The 19,051-nt window shown below is 53.8% G+C and overlaps 1 protein-coding gene across 2 annotated transcripts in view; it reads left to right on the top strand.

Annotated features, from left to right (window-relative positions):
* AP2A1 (adaptor related protein complex 2 subunit alpha 1) overlaps window positions 1-19,051 on the top strand; it is a 38,363-nt gene that overhangs the window by 10,600 nt on the left and 8,712 nt on the right. For both annotated transcript variants that reach the window (XM_059046196.2, XM_059046195.2), the window contains exons 2-7: window positions 3,090-3,158; window positions 3,289-3,431; window positions 3,691-3,884; window positions 15,319-15,448; window positions 15,900-16,001; window positions 17,403-17,511. In XM_059046196.2, the coding sequence (XP_058902179.1) occupies window positions 3,090-3,158; window positions 3,289-3,431; window positions 3,691-3,884; window positions 15,319-15,448; window positions 15,900-16,001; window positions 17,403-17,511 (747 nt within the window). The remainder of the gene's footprint in view (window positions 1-3,089; window positions 3,159-3,288; window positions 3,432-3,690; window positions 3,885-15,318; window positions 15,449-15,899; window positions 16,002-17,402; window positions 17,512-19,051) is intronic.

Below are 19,051 nucleotides of genomic sequence, written 5' to 3'. Positions count from 1 at the left end.
ATATGTTTGTATAATCTGGTACACCCCCAATATTCTTTTTTAAATATTTATTTATTTATTTTATTTTGGCTGCCCCAAGTCTTAGTTGTGGCACGTGGGATCTTTTTAGTTGCGACATGCGGGCAACTAAATATTCTCATTTCAACATGTATTCAATATTTAAAAATTTTTTTGATTTAAAAAGTTTTAAGCAACTAATTAATTATATTTTTAACTTTGTGATGAGATAGTTTACATTTCTTTTTTTAAAATTAATTAATTTGGTTGTGCTGGGTCTTACTTGTGGCAGGCAGGCTCCACAGTTGTGACATGCATGTGGGATCTAGTTCCCTGACCAGGGATTGAACCCGGGCGCCCTGCATTGGGAGCACAAAGTCTTAACCACGGTGCCACCAGGGAAGTCCCTATGTTTCTTTTTTTTTTTTCCCCACACTCAATCTTCTAAATCCCATGTGTCTTTGCCACTTACTGCCTATCTCAGTTGGGAACAGCCATGTTTTAGGTGCTTGAGAGCCACCTGGCTGATGGCTGCCGTATTGGACACGGCAGCTCTAGCGTCTGTTTGGAACTGATCAGGAGGTGCTAATCAGAAGGGGCTTCCTGGAGGAGGTGATAGCTGAAGTGAGGCTTATGGGAGCTTCCCCGGAAGTTGGGAGTAGGTGGTGAGGCAGGATTTCTAAAGAGAAAGAGAGCACATACCCTTGCTTTCTCCTTCATTCATTCATTCACTTGAACCTTCCAGTTGCCTGGCCACATGTGGATGACACAGCCGTGGGTCAGACCAGGCTCCACCATTCAGATGACCAGACATTTATTAAGCACCTGCTATATGCCGGGCACTGTTCTAGAAGCTCCCCTGTGATGCTTGTAATCTGAAGGGGGAGCCGAGGTTTGACAGTAAAGATAAATAAAATAGTTACATGGTGTGAAATGAGCCAGGGAAGACTTTTTAAAAAATATTTATTTATTTGGCTACACTGGGTCTTTAGTTGTGGCATGCAGGGTCTAGTTCCCTTACCAGGGATCAAACTCGGGCGCCCTGCCTTGGGAGCGTGGCGTCTTTTTTTTCTTTTGTTTTTTAGAAATTTATTTTATTTATTTTATTTTTGGCTGCATTGGGGTCTTTGTTTCTGTGCGTGGGCTTTCTCTAGTTTCGGTGAGCGGGGGCTTCTCAGGGCAGTGGCCTCTCTTTGTGGATAACGGACTGTAGGCACTTGGGCTCAGTAGTTGTGGCTCGCAGGCTCTAGAGTGCAGGTTCAGTAGTTGTGGCACACGGGCTTAGTTGCTCCGCGGCATGTGGGATCTTCCCAGACCAGGGATTGAACCCATGTCCCCTGAATTGTCAGCCGGATTCGTTTTTATTTATTTATTTTGTTTGCGGTACGTGGGCCTCTCACTGTTGTGACCTCTCCCATTGCGGAGCACAGGCTCCGGACGCGCAGGCTCAGCGGCCATGGCTCACGGGCCCAGCTGCTCCGCAGCACGTGGGATCTTCCCGGACTGGGGCACGAACCCGCGTCCCCTGCATTGGCAGGCGGACTCTCAACCACTGTGCCACCAGGGAAGCCCAGGAGCCCAGAGTCTTAACTGCTGGACCACCAGGGAAGTCCCAGGACATTTTTTTTAAATGATGGAAACAGAAGAAGAAGGCACTGACTTTAAAAGAACTGGTCAAGAGGGAATTTCCTGGCAGTCTAGTGGTTAGGACTCCGCACTTGCACTGCCAGGGCCCCTGGTTCCATATCTGGTTGGGGAACTAAGATCCTACAAGCCGTGCGGCACGGCCAAAAAATAACAATAATAAATATATAGAGAATTGGCCAAGAAAGGCCTCTTGGAGGAGGTGATAAGAGCTGAGACCCAAGTGATGAGAAGATAACTGGATAGATGGGCAGGTGGAGGGCACAGCACGTGCAAAGGCCCTGGAGGTGGGAAGGAGTGTGAATTGTCCCTGGAACTGACGGGGGCCTGCGAGGTGGGGACACACAGCAAGATGGTGAGGGGTGACACTGGTGGGGTGGCCAGGGCAGGGCCACAGGGCTTGGTAGCCACGGGGTGGAATCCCCCCAGTGGGAAGCAGGGATGCCAGAAAGGAGGTGCCACAGTGATCTGGCTGGGCGGGCATGGGGTCTGGATGAGGGGGTCGTGGTGGAGGTGTGTGGTTACATGTTCTGAAGGTCGAGCCAAGAGGACGTGGCGACGGCTTGAGTGAGTGGGTGAGCACACCCAGGTTTCTGTTTGGAGGCGCTGAGTGAACAGTGGAGCCTGTCAAGGGTGAGATGGTGAAGTCTGGCTCGAACTGGGGCACGTGAGGAGGGACATAGCCAGTGGTGAGGGAGGCCGAGACCCGATCACCATCTAGTTGGATCTCGCTCTGATGGGGACACCTGGGCATCCAGGAGCACAGAGGACGCGTGGGACCTGGCCTGTGGGACCCCGGAAGGCCCTCTCAAGTCGTCCCCGGGTGGATCTTGTCAGAAGTGCAGGGATGTCACAGACAGACGTGTAGGGGAGAGGGAGGAAGTTGGTCTGTGGGCCAGGCTGGAGAGGGGTGGATGGAGAGAGCTGCAGGTTGTGAGCAGGGATGGGGGCGCGGCGGAGGTGGGGAGCCGGGAGCTCAGGACCCAATGCCTGGCAGCTGGCTGGAATTGACAAGGTGTGGGCTGAGCGGTTTTCAGGAGACACTGAGCTCTGGGGGTGTGGTCAGGGTGAGGGTCCAGGGGGCCACGTCGAAGGCAGCCGATCTCTTCATTCATTCATTCATCACATATTTCCTGCCAGGGACATATTTCAGCTGGGGGCTGGTGGAGTGGTAACCAGAGCCATGGGTGGGACAGGAGCTGGAGGAGGGAGGGAGGCAGGGAGCGCCCCAAAGTGTGTGCTGGGCTTCTCCTCTGGGTGGTACGGACCGAGGAGCCGAGGTCCCCACCTCCTGGAAGCTCCCAGCTAGAGACAGGGCCCAGGCCTTGCCTCAGCGCCCAGGGTGGGGACTCTGCCCTCCCAGCCGGAGGGACCTTGCCCAGGAAAGTGAGGGCAGGCCGCTCAGCTCTCTGGGACCCTCCTGATCGGTCCTGCCTGCTCCCTTCCAGGTAAGAGCAAGGAGGCGGAGATTAAGAGAATCAACAAGGAACTGGCCAACATCCGCTCCAAGTTCAAGGGTATGCTGGGGGCCCAGGCTCCGGGGTCTGTGGGAGGAGCGGGCTGTGCCCTGGGGCTGGGATACCTGGGACTTGTAGGTACGATGCTTCCTCATTTTTGCCTCCCCTTTCTTCCTTCCTCTGGCCCCAGGGGACAAAGCCTTGGACGGCTACAGCAAGAAAAAGTATGTGTGTAAACTGCTCTTCATTTTCCTGCTCGGCCACGACATCGACTTTGGGCACATGGAGGCCGTGAACCTGCTGAGCTCCAACAAGTACACGGAGAAGCAGATAGTGAGTCTGAGCGGGGAGGGGGCTGGGAGCCTGGACTCCTGGGTCTGAGGGGGGAGGGGCCGGGGGCCGGGACTCCTGGGTCTGAGGGAGGCGGGGCCGGGGGCCGGGACTCCTGGTTCTGAGGGGGGAGGGGCCGGGGGCCGGGACTCCTGAGTCTGAGGGGGGAGGGGCTGGAAGTGCAGACTCCGGGGTTGAGGGTTGGGGTCTAGGGCCGGTTAGCCACAAGGCAACAAGCCCCCCACCTCCCTCCCCAACCCAGGGTTACCTGTTCATCTCGGTGCTGGTGAACTCCAACTCGGAGCTGATCCGGCTCATCAACAACGCCATCAAGAATGACCTGGCCAGCCGCAACCCCACCTTCATGTGCCTGGCCCTGCACTGCATCGCCAACGTGGGCAGCCGTGAGATGGGCGAGGCCTTTGCCGCTGACATCCCTCGCATCTTGGTGGCTGGGTGAGGCGTTGGGGACCCAGGTGGGGGGGAGGGGTAGACAAGACCCAACCCAGTTTGAGGGTCAGGGAGGCTTTGTCACCTGCCCAAGGTCTCCCAGCAGCCTTGGCACCACTGTGATTCCGGTGGCAGCCCCATGGTTGTCTCTTGTCATCTCAGCAAAGTGACTCAGCAGTGTAAGGCAGCTTCCCAACAAAGCCAGTGGGATGTCTATCTGACTGACCTTTGACATCTAGTAAAGAAGAGGTGATAACCTTCAGTTATGTCGGTGACAGCCCTCCAGAACTTCTGCCTCTTCTCATTCATTCATTCAGCAAACACCCGTTGAGCATATATGTGGGCGGAGCCATGCTGGTCGCTGGGGATGTAGCCGTGACCAGAGATGGACATGGTCATCCTCCTCCCAGTGTTCACGGCCTGCAGTGGGGGATAAACATCGATTGAATAAGTTCGGGATGAAACATATATTTCCTCTCAGAACCATGCTGTGGGGCGCAAAAGCCCATAGGGCATGTAGTAGGCACGCCTGACCTAGCCTGGGGGGTCAGGGAGGGCTTCTCAGAAGAAGTGGGGTCTGGCTGAGACCTGGGTGAGGAGGAGGAGTGGGCTGTGGAAAAGGGAAAGGTGTGAAGGGTGGTGAATCAGCCTGTGTGATCTTCCTGAAGCAGGAGCTTGTTCCGCAAACACTTCTTGAGCACCTGCCACGTGCCGGGCACTGTTCTGGGCGTGGGGAGGCAGGAGGGAGCAGCGGAGACAGCCGTGCCCATCCTTGGGGAGCTTACATCTCGGGGGGAATCCAAAGAGCAAACACATAGGCAGAGAAGTGAGCTGAGTTCGGATAGTGACAATTCTTCTGAAGAAAACAAAACAGGGTAGCGGGGGGGCAGCAGAGATGGTCGGGAAGGCTACTTAAGTCAGACTCATCAGGGAGGGTCTGCAAAAGGTGACATGTAATTTGAGACTGGAATGGTGAGGAGAAGACAGTCATGCAGAAATGTTGGAAGGTATCACCTCACACCGGTCAGAATGGCCATCACCAAAAAATCTACAAACAATAAATGCTGGAGAGGATGTGGAGAAAAGGGAACCCTCTTGCACTGTTGGTGGGAATGTAAATTGATACAGCCACTATGGAGAACAGTATGGAGGTTCCTCAGAAAAATAAAAATAAAAATAAAACTACCATACGACCCAGCAATCCCACTACTGGGCATATACCCTGAAAAAATTCAAAAACAGTCATGTACCACAATGTTTATTGCAGCACTATTTACAATAGCCAGGATATGGAAGCAACCTAAGTGTCCATCGACAGATGAATGGATAAAGAAGGTGTAGCACATATATACAATGGAATATTACTCAGCCGTGAAAAGAAATGCAACTGAGTTATTTGTAGTGAGGTGGATGGACCTAGAGTCTGTCATACAGAGTGAAGTAAATCAGAAAGAGAAAAACAAATACCATATGCTAACACATATATATAGAATCTAAAAAAAAAAAAGGTTCTGAAGAACCTAGGGGCGGGGCAGGAATACAGACGCAGATGCAGAGAATGGACTTGAGGATATAGGGAGTGGGAAGGGTAAGCTGGGACGAAGTGAGAGAGTGGCATTGACATATATACACTACCAAATGTAAAATAGCTAGCTAGTGGGAAGCAGCTGCATAGCACAGGGAGATCAGCTCGGTGCTTTGTGACCACCTAGAAGGGTGGGATAGGGAGGGTGGGAGGGAGACTCAAGAGGGAAGGGATATGGGGATATATGTATACATATAGCTGATTCACTTTGTTATACAGCAGCAAGTAACACAACAATGTAGAGCAATTATACTCCAATAAAGATGTTAAAAAAAAAAGGTTGGAGTAGTGCTCCAAGCAAAAGGAGCAGCAAGTGCAAAGGCCCTGAGGTAGGCATGAGCTTTGTACATTCAAGGAACCAAGAGATAGTGTCTCTGGCTTGACTGTGGTGAACAAGCGAGAGAATAGGGGGAGTATGGATTTATTCTCATTGAAATTGGGAGGCAATAGGTGTGTTTTGAGTAGGTAAATGACATGCTTGGCTTTGTTATTTTATTTTATTTTTATTTTTTTTAATTTTTTTATTTTTTGCGGTATGCGGGCCTCTCACTGCTGTGGCCTCTCCCGTTGCGGAGCACAGGCTCCGGACGCACAGGCTCAGCGGCCACGGCTCACGGGCTTAGTTGCTCCGCGGCATGTGGGATCTTCCCGGACCAGGGCACGAACCCGTGTCTCCTGCATAGGCAGGCGGACTCTCAACCACTGCGCCACCAGGGAAGCCCTTTATTTTATTTTTTTAATTTTTATTTATTTGTTTTTTAATTTTTGTCTGTATTGGGTTTTCATTGCTGTACATGGGCTTTCTCTAGTTGCAGTGAGTGGGGACTACTCTTCATTGCAGGGCTTGGGCTTCTCATTGTGGTGGCTTCTCTTGTTGCAGAGCATGGGCTCTAGGCGCGCGGGCTTCAGTAGTTGTGGTTCATGGGCTCTAGAGCGCAGGCTCAGTAGTTGTGGTGCATGGGCTTAGTTATTCCGCGACGTGTGAGATCTTCCTGGACGAGGGCTCGAACTCGTGCGCCTTGCATTGGCAGGTGGATTCTTAACCATGGCACCACCAGGGAAGCCCCTGTATTTTTTTTTTTAGGCTACTTTATTTTTTATTTTTTTATTTATTTATGAAGCCTCTGTTTTTTGGGTTTTTTTTTTTTTTTTTGTGGTAAGCGGGCCTCTCACCGTTGTGGCCTCTCCCGTTGCGGAGCACAGGCTCTGGACGCTCAGACTCAGCGGCCATGGCTCACAGGCCCTGCCGCTCTGCGGCACATGGGATCCTCCTGGACCGGGGCACGAACCCGCGTCCCCTGCATCAGTAGGCAGACTCTCAACCACTGCGCCACCAGGGAAGCCCAGCCCCTGTACTTTTAAAAGATCACTCAACCTGGTGTGGGAGAAGGTAGGACTTGTATTTCTGGCAGCTTGTGGGCTAGATTCCTGCCTGAGGGTCTCCCCAAAACCCAGTTATCAATGTGGGTTAAAAGAAGAAAGGAAATATTCTTCAATGTATTCATGAGCTAGCAAGAAAATAAGGAGACACACAGGCCACAAGCTAAGAGGAGCCTGACACTCAGGGAGGTGAGCAGAGTGCCTAAGCTGGAATTTGTTTAGGGCATTTGCTGACCTGGATGAACTTAGGTATTGGTTTGGGGCCCCTATAGCCTCTGGGAACAGAAGACAAGCTGATTCAAGCAGGGGCTCCATAGGCCACACTTCAAAGTGAGGGTGACCTAGAAATAAATCCCCTTAGGGTCTATAAGCAAAATTATCCCTTTTGAACTTTGGCATGGAACAGCCCACACACTGGTGTTCAGTCCGATTTTCCCCTTCCTGGGTCATCCATAGAACCTTAAGCCAAACTTTAGCTTAAGTGACACAAACTGCTAGTACCCCAGTGCCTGACAGAAGCAAACAAGTCTTTTTGGGAGAAACCCACTTTCACCATAGGCCTCAATGATTTCCACAGATGAAGCTCCAAGTTACATGAGTAGCTCACAGTCGAAAATCACTAAACACAAGACGCAAGGCACCATGAGGGAGAACCAGCAGAAGGAAAATGGAAAATAACAGTTGGATTGGAGTTTTCATACAGAATGTAAGATACATATGCTTAATAGGTTTCAAGAAAAAAGAGAACAGTTTAAAAATGGAATGAAGTGTAAGCATTTTTTAAAAATAAATGGACAACATTTAAATTAAAAAAAAAATTAAGTGGTCTAGTTTAGCAGCAGAGTAGACAGAACCAAAGCAAGGATTGTAAATAGGCAGAAGAACTGGAGAAATTAATCAGAATGCAGCCCAGAGAAACAAAGAGATGGAACAATTTAAAAGAGAGGTTAACAGTCAAGGGAGATAAAATCTAACAACACTGTTTAGAGTTCTAGAAAGAGAGAAGGGAGAGAATCATAACAGACGCAGTGTTTGAACAGATTATGGCTAAGAATATACCAGAATCAATGAAAGAACATGATCCTTAGATTCAAGTAACCTAGGGACTGTCGTGGGCGCCAAGCGTGGTAGCAGGGAGACCATTGAGATGTCTGTTGCCGTCCTGGGCAGAGCTGATGGTGGCTGGGACCAGGGTTGTTGCAGAAAATAGTTACTAGAGCTGTATGTTTTGGAAGGAAAGACGACAGTACTGATTGTATATGGTTTAAGAGAGAGAGAGAGGGGTGAAGTTGAACAGGTGGATGAATGATGAAGGAGGGAGTGGGGGAGAACCAAGTGAAGGAGGGGGAGGATCCAGAGCTGGGTTTGGCCATGTTGAATCTGAGATGCCTAGTAGACAAAGTAAAAACAAGTAAGTAGGGACTTCCCTGGTGGCGCAGTGGTTAAGAATCCGCCTGCCAATGCAGGGGACACGGGTTCGAGCCCTGGTCCGGGAAGATCCCACATGCTGCAGAGCAACTAACCCCGTGAGCCACAACTACTGAGCCTGTGTGGCACAACTACTGAAGCCTGCACACCTAGAGCCCATGCTCCGCAACGAGAGAAGCCACCACAATGAGAAACCCGCGCACCGCAACAAAGAGTAGCCCCCGCTCAACGCAACCAGAGAAAAGCCCACATGCAGCGATGAAGACCCAGTGCAGCCAAAAATAAATAAACTAATTAATTAAAAAAAAATAAATAAAACTAATTTCTTTTTTTTTTTTAATTTTTGGTTACACTGTGCGGCACGCGAGATCTTAGTTTCCCCACCAGGCATCAAACCTGTGCCCCCTGCAGTGGAAGCTTAGGGTCCTAACCACTGGACTGCCAGGGGAATTCCCCATCTAATTTTTTTTTCTTTTTTTTGCCGTACGCGGGCCTCTCACTGCTGTGGCCTCTCCCGTTGCGGAGCACAGGCTCCGGACGCGCAGGCTCAGCGGCCGTGGGTCACGGGCCCAGCCGCTCCGCGGCACGTGGGATCTTCCCGGACCGGGTCACGAACCCGTGTCCCCTGCATCGGCAGGCAGACTCTCAACCACTGCGCCACCAGGGAAGCCCTCCGCATCTAATTTTAATATTTTAATCTCACCTGATCCATCCAGAATCATTTTGACATTAGATCAACATACACATTATCCATTATTTTTTGCGTTAAGTCTTTGAAACCTCTGTGTTATTTACACACATGGCATCTCAGTCTGGACTCACTCCATTCAAGTGCCCGGTAGCTTCGTGTCGCTGGGGGCCACCAGATAGGACAGCGCAGGGTGGATGGTAATTAAAGCCATGGCCGGATGAGGTCCCTCAAGCAGGATGTGACCAGAGAAGAGAAGAGACCAAAGGCTGAGGGCTGGGGTGATCGAGCGTGTGGAAGTCTGGCCAGGGAGAGGGAGGAAAATGCAGAATGGGCTGTGGCTTAGAGCTTGGAGAAGAAACTTTCACGGAGCAGGGAGTGGTCAGCCATGGTGAATGCTGCTGACTGTTTCTTTAAGATCAGGACAGGCAGCTGGCATTGGCTTGGGTGAGTCAGGTGGCCGGTCACCCTGACTGGGGAGAGCTTGGCACCTCTGAGGGCTGAGAAAGAAGCCAGTGTGACAAACATATGAGCACAGGTGATGTCACCGTTTCGCACAAGGGGCCCAGCCCTGCCAAAGTCACAGGCCACGCTGGGCTTGTCTGACTGTAGGCTGGGCTCTCAGGACTGGAAACTTGACCTCAACAGTGACTAGGGCACAGAGGAACTGTTTTTATGTTTTTGATTTTTTGTTTTGTTTTGTTCTGGTTTCGGCTGCACCGTGTGGCTTATGGATATTCCCCGGCCGGGGACTGAACCTGGGCCACAGCAGTGAAAGCCCAGAATCCTAATCACTAGGCCACCAGGGAACTCTGGGTTACTGTTTTATTAGGTAGTTTTTTAAAAAAATTTTAATTTGAGGTAAAATTCACATAACATAAAGGTCACCATTTTAAGCACTTTAAAGTGTACAGTTCGGTGGTCTTTAGTCCATTCACAGTGTTGTTCAAGCATCCCCACTATCTTTTGCACATATTTGCAAAATATTGCAAAAACATCGCAGAACATTTCCATCACCCAAAAAAGAAGCACCGTGCCCATCAGCAGTCATTCCCCAGACCCTCTCTCCCCAGCCCCAGGCAATCTCTAATATGCTCTCTGTCTCTAAAGATTTGCCTTGGGCTTCCCCGGTGGCGCAGTGGTTGAGAGTCCGCCTGCCGATGTAGGGGACGCGGGTTCGTGCCCCGGTCTGGGAGGATCCCGCGTGCCGCGGAGCGGCTGGACCCGTGAGCCGTGGCCACTGGGCCTGCGCGTCCGGAGCCTGTGCTTCGCAGCGGGAGAGGCCACAACAGTGAGAGGCCCACGTACCACAAAAATAAAAAAATAAATAAAATAAAATAAAGATTTGCCTATTCTGGACATTTCAGATAAATGGAATCACACAGTATGCGGCCTTTGTGTCTGGCTTCTCTTGGCATAATGTTTTTTTTTTTTTTTTTTGGCGGTACGCGGGCCTCTCACTGTTGCGGCCTCTCCCGTTGCGGGGCACAGGCTCCGGACGCGCAGGCGCAGCGGCCACGGCTCACGGGCTTAGTTGCTCCGCGGCACGTGGGATCTTCCCGGACCGGGGCACGAACCCGCGTCTCCTGCATCGGCAGGCGGACTCTCAACCACTGCGCCGCCAGGGAAGCCCCCGGCATAATGTTTTTGAGGTTCATCCCTTCTGTGGTATGTGTAAGGGCTTCATTCCTTGTTTATGAGCCAATAATAACATTCCACTGTATGGATGGACCACAATTTATTTCTCTCTTCATCACCAAGGTTCCACCTTTCGGCTGTGATAAATAATGCACGCATTTGTGTGAACTCTGTTTTCGGTTTTGTTGCAGAGCTGCCTGGGCATGAAATTGCTGGGTCATAAGGTATTATGCCTTGTTTCAAAAAAAAAAAAAAAAAAAAGAAAGAAAGAAAGAAAGAAAAAACAGCTGTGGTTGAATTTCCCCTTCAGGTCCCTCATATCATCTCTCCATCTGGCCTTCCTCCCGGTGCTTATTCCCATGTACGTTTTGTCCTTTTACATCCAGGCGCACCCCCCTATATTATGTAGCTTTCAACTTTACCTACATGGTATCACAGTCTCTGTGTAACTTAACCAAGTTGATCAATCGCTCTTATTCTTTTTTAAAAAAAAAAAATTATTTATTTATTTAATTTGGCTGCATTGGGTCGTAGTTGCAGCACGCAGGATCTGCGTTGCGGCATGCGGGGTCTTGCGTTGCAGCACACGGGTTTCTCTCTAGTTGTGGTGCGCGGGCTCAGTAGTTGCTGCGCGGGCCCAGGTGCCCCACGGCATGTAGGATCCTAGTTCCCTGGCCAGGGATCGAACCCACGTCCCCTGTATTGGAAGATGGATTCTCAGCCACTGCACCACCAGGGAAGTCCCCGCTCTTATTCGTTTATTTGCGATTCTCCTGGGACGTTTCCTGACCTGTCACGGAGATGATAATAGAATCCACCTCCTCAGAGGGCTGTGCTGAGGATTAAACATGCTAATATGTAGAAGCTCTTAGAGCCTGCGCCAGAGGCAGGCCTCATGGGGTGTGAGCTGTGATGATGATGGTGGAAAGACCACCATTCGTGGAGCTCCGCTGTGGGCAGACCTTCTGCTGGTTTCTGGTTCTAATACGATCTTTCCTATGCCATGACCTTGAGCACGGGTGTGTGCCTTTCCCCGGGGCAGGTGTCTGGGAGCAGAATTGCTGGTCTAGGTCCGCATCCCTTACAGCAGCTGCCTGACCAGGGGTAGCCCAGCTCCTTTTCTGACGGCCTGTGTCCGTGTCCACCCGTGGCCACGGCACCCAAAGGCTCCCGTGTCCCCAGCCTGGCCAACACGCACGAGTCTGCCTAGCTGACGGGAGAAAACGGAGCCGCCGTGTCCATGCAATTCATGTTTCTCTTACACATCCAGTAAAACATCTTTTCACCTGGCCTTTGACTCCTGCAGTTTCACCCACCCTTCCTGGGACCCTCCCTCCCCTGTGCTTCTGTTGGATCCTTTCTGGGAAAATGTCACTGTAAGGCCCGGCCCGGGCGGTCGAGACAACTCCTAGGACCCACTCTGGGCTCGAGGCTGCGATACCCAGGTTCACTTCTTCATGCCCCAACCTGGGGGTCCTCATTTTCCCCAGGAGGAAATTGCCAGTCAGAGAAGGTCAATGCCTTATCCCCCAGATCACGCCCCATAAGCAGGCGTGTCTGACCCCAGAGACTGGGGAGTGCTTTCTAGAACACTGTTGTGCTTCACGCTCTTCGTGATGCTGGGACCTGGGTACTGACCGGGCCATGAACTCAGCCCTCTGGGACGGGACACTGCTGGCTGCCAGGCTCTGTGCTAACCCAGTGCCTGTTCAGTTTCCTGTGGCCACTGTAACCCACGACCACAAGTTAGGGGCTTAAAACACACATTGATTCTCTCACAGTTCTGGAGGTCAGAAGTCCACAGTGAGGCTCACTGGACTAAAATCAAGGTGTCAGCAGGACTGGTGCCCTCTGGAGGCTCTTGGAGATAATCTGTTTCCAGGTCTTTTCCAGCTTCTAGAGGCCGCCTGCATCCCATGGCTCATGGCCCCTTCCACCTTTTTTTTTTTTTTTGCGGTACGCGGGCCTCTCGCAGTTGTGGCCTCTCCCGTCGTGGAGCACGGGCTCCGGATGCGCAGGCTCAGCGGCCATGGCTCTCGGGCCCAGCCGCTCCGCGGCACGTGGGATCTTCCCGGACCGGGGCACGAACCCGCCTCCCCTGCATCGGCAGGCGGATTCTCAACCACTGCGCCGCCAGGGAAGCCCCCCTTCCATGTTTAATCAGCAGGGTAGCATCTTCTCTCTGATCTCTGTATCTGTCCTTGCATCTCTCTGACTCTGATCCTCCTCCTTCTCTCTTCTAAGGACCTTGTGAGTACATTTAGGGCTCACCTGGGTAATCTAGGATCATCTCAAGATCCCTGATTTCATCATATCTGCAAAGTCCCCTTTGAATGTAAGGGAACCCATTCACAGGGTCTGGACATTAGGATGTGGACGTGTCGGTGGGGGGAGCGTTATTCAGCCCACCACAGTGTTTGACAGGCTTCCTCTCCTCTGAAGAGGGGAGTAGGGTTCCCATTTTATGAAGGACATTTTGGAGGCTCAGAGAGCAAAGGGCACTTGCCAGAGGCCGCACAGCCCTGTGGGTCCAGGGCCCCACTGGGTGTCTCGTTAGCATGTCAATTTTGTATCTGTTCAGTATCAAACTTGGGTCCCACTCAGCACCTCACCTGCCATCTTGCCCCAGGTCCCCACACAACAAATGGTCTCACCACTCGCCAGGTCCCTCAGGTCAGAAACTTGAGGGTCACCTTGTCCCCTCTTCTGTCTCCACCACCTCATAGTAAAAATGTATCAGAACAGAGCCACTTCTCACCTGCACGGCTGCAGCGGGGTCTGAGCCACCTCCCCCCCCACCGCCCCGGCCTTCCACAGTCTCTTCTCCACACGGCAGCAGAGGGACCTTTTAAAAACATAAGTCAGATCTGGGGACAGTGGTCCATAGGAGTACCTATTTTCTCGGTTTGTTGTGGAGGTAAAATGAATGAGCCAGGGCTTCCCTGGTGGCGCAGTGGTTGAGAATCCGCCTGCCGATGCAGGGGACACGGGTTCATGCCCCGGTCCGGGAAGATCCCACATGCCGCGGAGCGGCTGGGCCCGTGAGCCATGGCCGCTGAACCTGTGCGTCCGGAACCTGTGCTCCGCAACGGGAGAGGCCACAACAGTGAGAGGTCCGTGTACCACAAAAACCAAAAAAAAAAAAAAAAAAAAAAAAAAAAAAAAAAAAAAAAAATGAATGAGCCAGTGCCTGTACCAGGGCCGAGCAGATCGGATGGGCCCTGGGTGGAAGCTTTTACTGCTGTCGCCTTACTATCATAGCTTCCCTGCTTGTCACCTGCAGCAGCTCCATCTCCCGCTGGGTGAAAGCATAGTCCTCACCATGGCCTGCAAGGCCCCGCGCGGTCTGGCCCTCAGCCCCTGCTCTGTCCTGTCTCCAGCCACACAAGACTCCCCCAGGCTCCTTCCACACGCAGGCCTGCCCGCCTCGAGGCCTCCACAGGCTCTTCTCTCTGCTGGGAACATTCTGTGCAGAGTTGTAGCCTTTTCTCTCAGTCTTCTGTTTACCTGGCGCCTTGTTAGTGAGGCCTTCATCCCAAACAGCATCCCAAGGGGCTTCCCCGGTGGCGCAGTGGTTAAGAATCCGCCTGCCAATGCAAGGGACACGGGTTCGAGCCCTGGTCCGGGAAGATCCCACGTGCCGCGGAGCAACTAAGCCCGTGCGCCACAACTACTGAGCCTGCGCTCTGGAGCCCTCGAGCCACAACTGCTGAGCCCATGTGCTGCAACGACCGAAGCCCGTGCACGTAGAGCCAGTGCTCTGCAAGAAAAGAAGCCACCGCAATGAGAAGCCCGTGCACCCCAACGAAGAGTAGCCCCCGCTCGCCTCAACTAGAGAAAAGCCAGCGTGCAGCAATGAAGACCCAACACGGCCAAAAAATTAATTAATTAATTAAAATTAAAAATTGAAAAAACAAAAACAAAAACCCAAAATAGCATCCCCGGAGTGCCTGCCCTAGTTTGCTCTGTAGCACTGAACGTGGACAGTATCTGTTGTAGGATGCCAGCTGCCCTGGTGAGAATGTAAGCTCTGTGAGGACACGCTTTTTTTTTTTTTTTTTAAGAAAGAACAACTTTATCTGATACTCTGTGGATTATTTATTTATTTTGGCTGCATCAAGTCTTATTTGCGGTATGCGGGATCTTTTGTCGCAGTGCGCGGACTCTTCGTTGCGGCGTAAGGGCTTCTCTCTAGTTGTGGCATGTGGGTTCCAGAGCACGTGTGCTCAGTAGTTGCAGTGTGTGGGCTTAGTTGCCCTGCAGCCTGTGGGATCTTAGTTCCCCGAGCAGGGATCGAACCCGTGTACCCTGCATTGGAAGGCGGATTCTTAACCACTGGACCACCAGGGAAGTCCCTGTGAGGACACACTTTGGACCAGTTTGTCCACCACTCTGTCCACAGAGCCGACAGCAGTGCCTGGTTCCCAGTAGGCGCTCAATAAGTCGACGGTAACTGAATGATGGTGCAGAGCCACACCTGGCATTTTGCTCGGCCCTGCCTATGACCCCGTGAGGTTACTGGGATGCAACCCATTTTGCAGATGAAGAAACTGAGGCCCGATGGGCAGTGAGGGCAGCGCCAGATGGGTTCCTGAGTCTGCCGGGCTTTTTCCTCCTCTTTTTGGACACGCTTCCTGGGAGGAGCGAGAGAGGAGGGGGCAGGTGTGCAGGGCCGTGGTCACGCTGACCCCCCACTCCCACCCCACATTGTGTCCCGGCAGGGACAGCATGGACAGCGTGAAGCAGAGTGCAGCCCTGTGCCTGCTGCGGCTCTACAAGGCCTCGCCCGACCTGGTGCCCATGGGCGAGTGGACGGCCCGCGTGGTACACCTGCTCAACGACCAGCACATGGTGAGACCCCTGCCTGGTGCCCAGGGACCCTGGACCACTGCCTCCAAGACCCACCGCCCCTGGCAGCCACCTGATGCCTGGGGCCCCCCACCTCCGCCCTGATTCCCACCTGGATGCCCGGGGTTCCTGTCCAGTGTCCCCAACACCCATCACTCACCCAGCCCCTCAGACAAATCCCAGCCTCTGTTTCCCACACCCAGAGATTCCCCCCCGCCTGCCCAACCAGCACAGAGACACTGACCTCCGTCGCTACCCCCGGTGCTCCAGTCCCTCATGGTCCCCAAGCCGTGAAACAGCCACCAGGACACCTGTACATACCCAAGCGCACCCCTCAGGCCACCCCAGCCCCAAGTGCCCCTGCGCCTCTACTCTCAGAACCACAGCCTGGACACTTGTCCCCAGTCCGACCCTCCCCCGAGGGCCCTGACCTGCCACTCGTCTGCCCCTACAGGGCGTGGTCACAGCCGCTGTCAGCCTCATCACTTGTCTCTGCAAGAAGAACCCGGATGACTTCAAGACATGCATCTCCCTGGCCGTGTCCCGCCTGAGCCGGGTTGGTGTGGTGTCAGCGCCAGCTGCGGCGTCCCTGTCCCCTGGGCACCTCCCTGGTCCTCACTTTCCCAGAGAGACCATCTGGCTCGGTGGTTAAGGACTCAGGGTCAGAGCCGGGTTCATCCCGGCCCCGTCACGTCCTGGCCATGTGGGCCTAGGCAGGTGGCTTCACCCCTCTGGGCCTCGTCTGCCTCATGTGTTCACAGGGGGTTAGTGCAGTGGCTGCCTCACAGCACAGCTGCTGTGTGTTAATCTGTATGAAGAGCACAGGGCCGGGCACACGATGAGCAGCCAGGAAGGGAGGCTGCTCTCCTGTGTGTCTCCTCCTCGCCCCCATCTCTTTCCTCTTCCTGCTTCTCCTGCTGTTCCTTTCCTCCTCTTCTGCCCCTCTCACCACTTTCGCCCCTGTCCTGGGAACACGCCCTGAGGCCTCCTGTGGGCCCAGCTCTGTGTGGGCTGACACCGGGGGGGACACGGATGAGTCAGACCCGAGCCTGCCCTCAAGGAGCTCCCTGTCCTGTTGAGGGGAGGGATGTACGGCAGGGCCAACTCAGGCACAGATTGTCATAAGAGGGGCGGTGTGTGCAGTCGTGGAGGTAGCAAGGACGTTGCCGGCCCCCCGCAAAGGAGGCACTTCACCCAGCCTGGAAGTCCGGGAGGGCTTCCTGGTGGAGGTGATCCTTGCCTGAGTTGAGACTTGGAATAAATATAAATGTTTCCCGAGCAGGTCAAGAGAGGCCTGTGTTCTCAACCAAAGAGAACAACACACCAGCTTATTCATTCGTATTTTCATTCATTCACCACACGTCCGAATTCTCTTGTGGGCCAGGCTTGGTGGGGGAGACACAGACAGTAACAGCGGGGGCGGGGCACCTGCTGTCATGGAGGTGGCGCAGAGCAGGATGGGGCTTGCTTCCTGGAGAAGGGGTTTCCGGGGTGGCGTAGGAGTTTGCCGTGAGGAAAAAAAGTTGCTAATTCCCCCACCTCTTCCCTGATCCCTTCTCGTGTCTGACCTTGTAGTAGGCCCGGGGACCCAGGAATGGGTCAGACCCAGTTCCTGTCCCTGCGTAGCTTCGGGTGTTGGGGGAGGGCCCCAAGGAAGCACTCTGCAGGGAGCCGTGGGGTCCGGGTGCTAGTGAAGGCGGCCCAGGGCGTTGTGAGGCGCAGAGTTGGAGTCCCCGTCACAGAAGGGGATCGGGCTGGCTGAGATTTCCTGCCCACCCTATGCCAGCTTTACTTGGAAAAACCGACCAGTCCCAGATCCAGCCAGTCACTCGCTGTGTGCCCGAGGCTTCCTCACCACCCTCCCTGAGCCTCAGGCTTCCGCGCCATAGAACTGTCAGGTCACAGCCACCCCTCCCCGTGCCCCCACCCATGCCTCACCCCCCTCCTCTGCGCCCAGATCGTCTCCTCGGCCTCCACCGACCTCCAGGACTACACCTACTACTTCGTCCCGGCTCCCTGGCTCTCGGTGAAGCTCCTGCGGCTGCTGCAGTGCTACCCGCCGCCAGGTACTGCCGAGCCCACCCGGGCTGGGGTCTGGGGGCCTCCGACCCCATGGCTGGGCAGGGGGGGCCGGGTGCTGGGGGTCTGCGTCAGGAGTCCTCTGAGGCTGGGCTGGTGCCTCTAGCCCCTGTTCCGAGGCTGCGGTGGGGGCAGCGCTGAGCCCAGGGCCCACGCTGGGAGGCCCCAGATGAGGATGTCGTATGAGGCTGTTGGAGACGGGTTGAGGGAGGGTGGGCAGCAGAGAGCGGGGCGTCCTCCCGGCTCAGCACAGACAATGGGACAAATCGCTTGTTTGTTGACTCCCCTGCTAAGGGCCTGGGTCCCTGCAAAACCAGACTCTGGAACGTTCCAGCCCTGGAACGTCGGGGCTGTCATCGCAGCTGTTACAGATGAGGAAACCAGGGCTTGGAGAGGGGAGGGCCTTGCCCAAGGTCACCCAGCAGGTCGAGGGGCGATTCCAGGCCATGCAGTGGGAGTTAGCATAGCTCTGCTAGGGGTTTTCATGCCCTCGTTGCTCATGCTCATGGCCGCTGGTGTGGACGGAGGGCACTGCAGTGAGCTGGTACTGCACCGGGGTGACCAGGTGCCCCCAGCAGGGCTGACGAGGGCAGCTGTCCCTGAAATAGACACACCGGGCAACTGAGGCTTGGAGAGAAGACATTGCCTTTCCAGGGCAGCGAAGGAAGAGCAGAGCCTGACTCCTGAATCTATGCTCTAAACCCTTTCCCTCTACCACGTGGGCCGTGGCTCCCCCTGAGCTTTTGTATCCTCGGCTGTCTGACCTCACAGAGCAGTTTTGAGGGACCCTGTGCTGAGGTGCTCAGCACACAGTAGGCGCTTGATAAACCAGTGCCCTTCGATTCAGCCAGGGTGCTAAGCACCTGCTGGGAGCCAGGGAGCTGGCGGGTAGCCCCAAATCTTCACAGCCAGCTGGGTGCGAGCATGTGTATGTGTGTGTGTGTGTGTGTGTGTGTGTGTGTGTGTGTGTGTGTGTGTGTGTGTGTGTGTGTGTGTGTGTGTGTGCGTGCGCACACACACACACGCTGTAATGGAGTGTATGATGTAGGTGACACCCAAGGCCCCTCCCAGCTGGTGAAAGCCAGGGATGAATTTTGTCTTGAGGCCCTGGGGAAGCCTCGTCCCCACTCTGGGCCTCTTTTCTCTTCCTGTAAGGAAGGGCATAGCTAGAACCTAAGCCCTCTTGCATCTAGAAGCCCCACCTCATAATTTTGGGGTGTGCCCTGGGCAAGCACCTCACCAACTCCGATCCCTTGCCCTATGAGAATTGCAGCCGTTCCCCCACCCCACCCCCACCCAGTGCTGGGCAGGGAGGGGCTGCCCCAATTTATTTCCAAGTAATTTATTTTTTATTCAGTTGCACCAGGTCTTAGTTGAAGCAGGCAGGCTCCTTCGTGGCAGCACGTGGACTCCCTAGTTGCAGCAGGCGGGCTTCTTAGTTGCAGCTAGTGGGCTCCTTAGGTGTGGCATGCAAACTCTTAGTTGCGGCATGCATGTGGGATCTAGTTCCCTGACCAGGGATTGAAC

This window comes from Kogia breviceps, chromosome 18, assembly GCF_026419965.1.
Source record: "Kogia breviceps isolate mKogBre1 chromosome 18, mKogBre1 haplotype 1, whole genome shotgun sequence".
Taxonomy (NCBI): domain Eukaryota; kingdom Metazoa; phylum Chordata; class Mammalia; order Artiodactyla; family Physeteridae; genus Kogia; species Kogia breviceps.
This window is presented reverse-complemented; position numbering and strand designations above follow the sequence as displayed.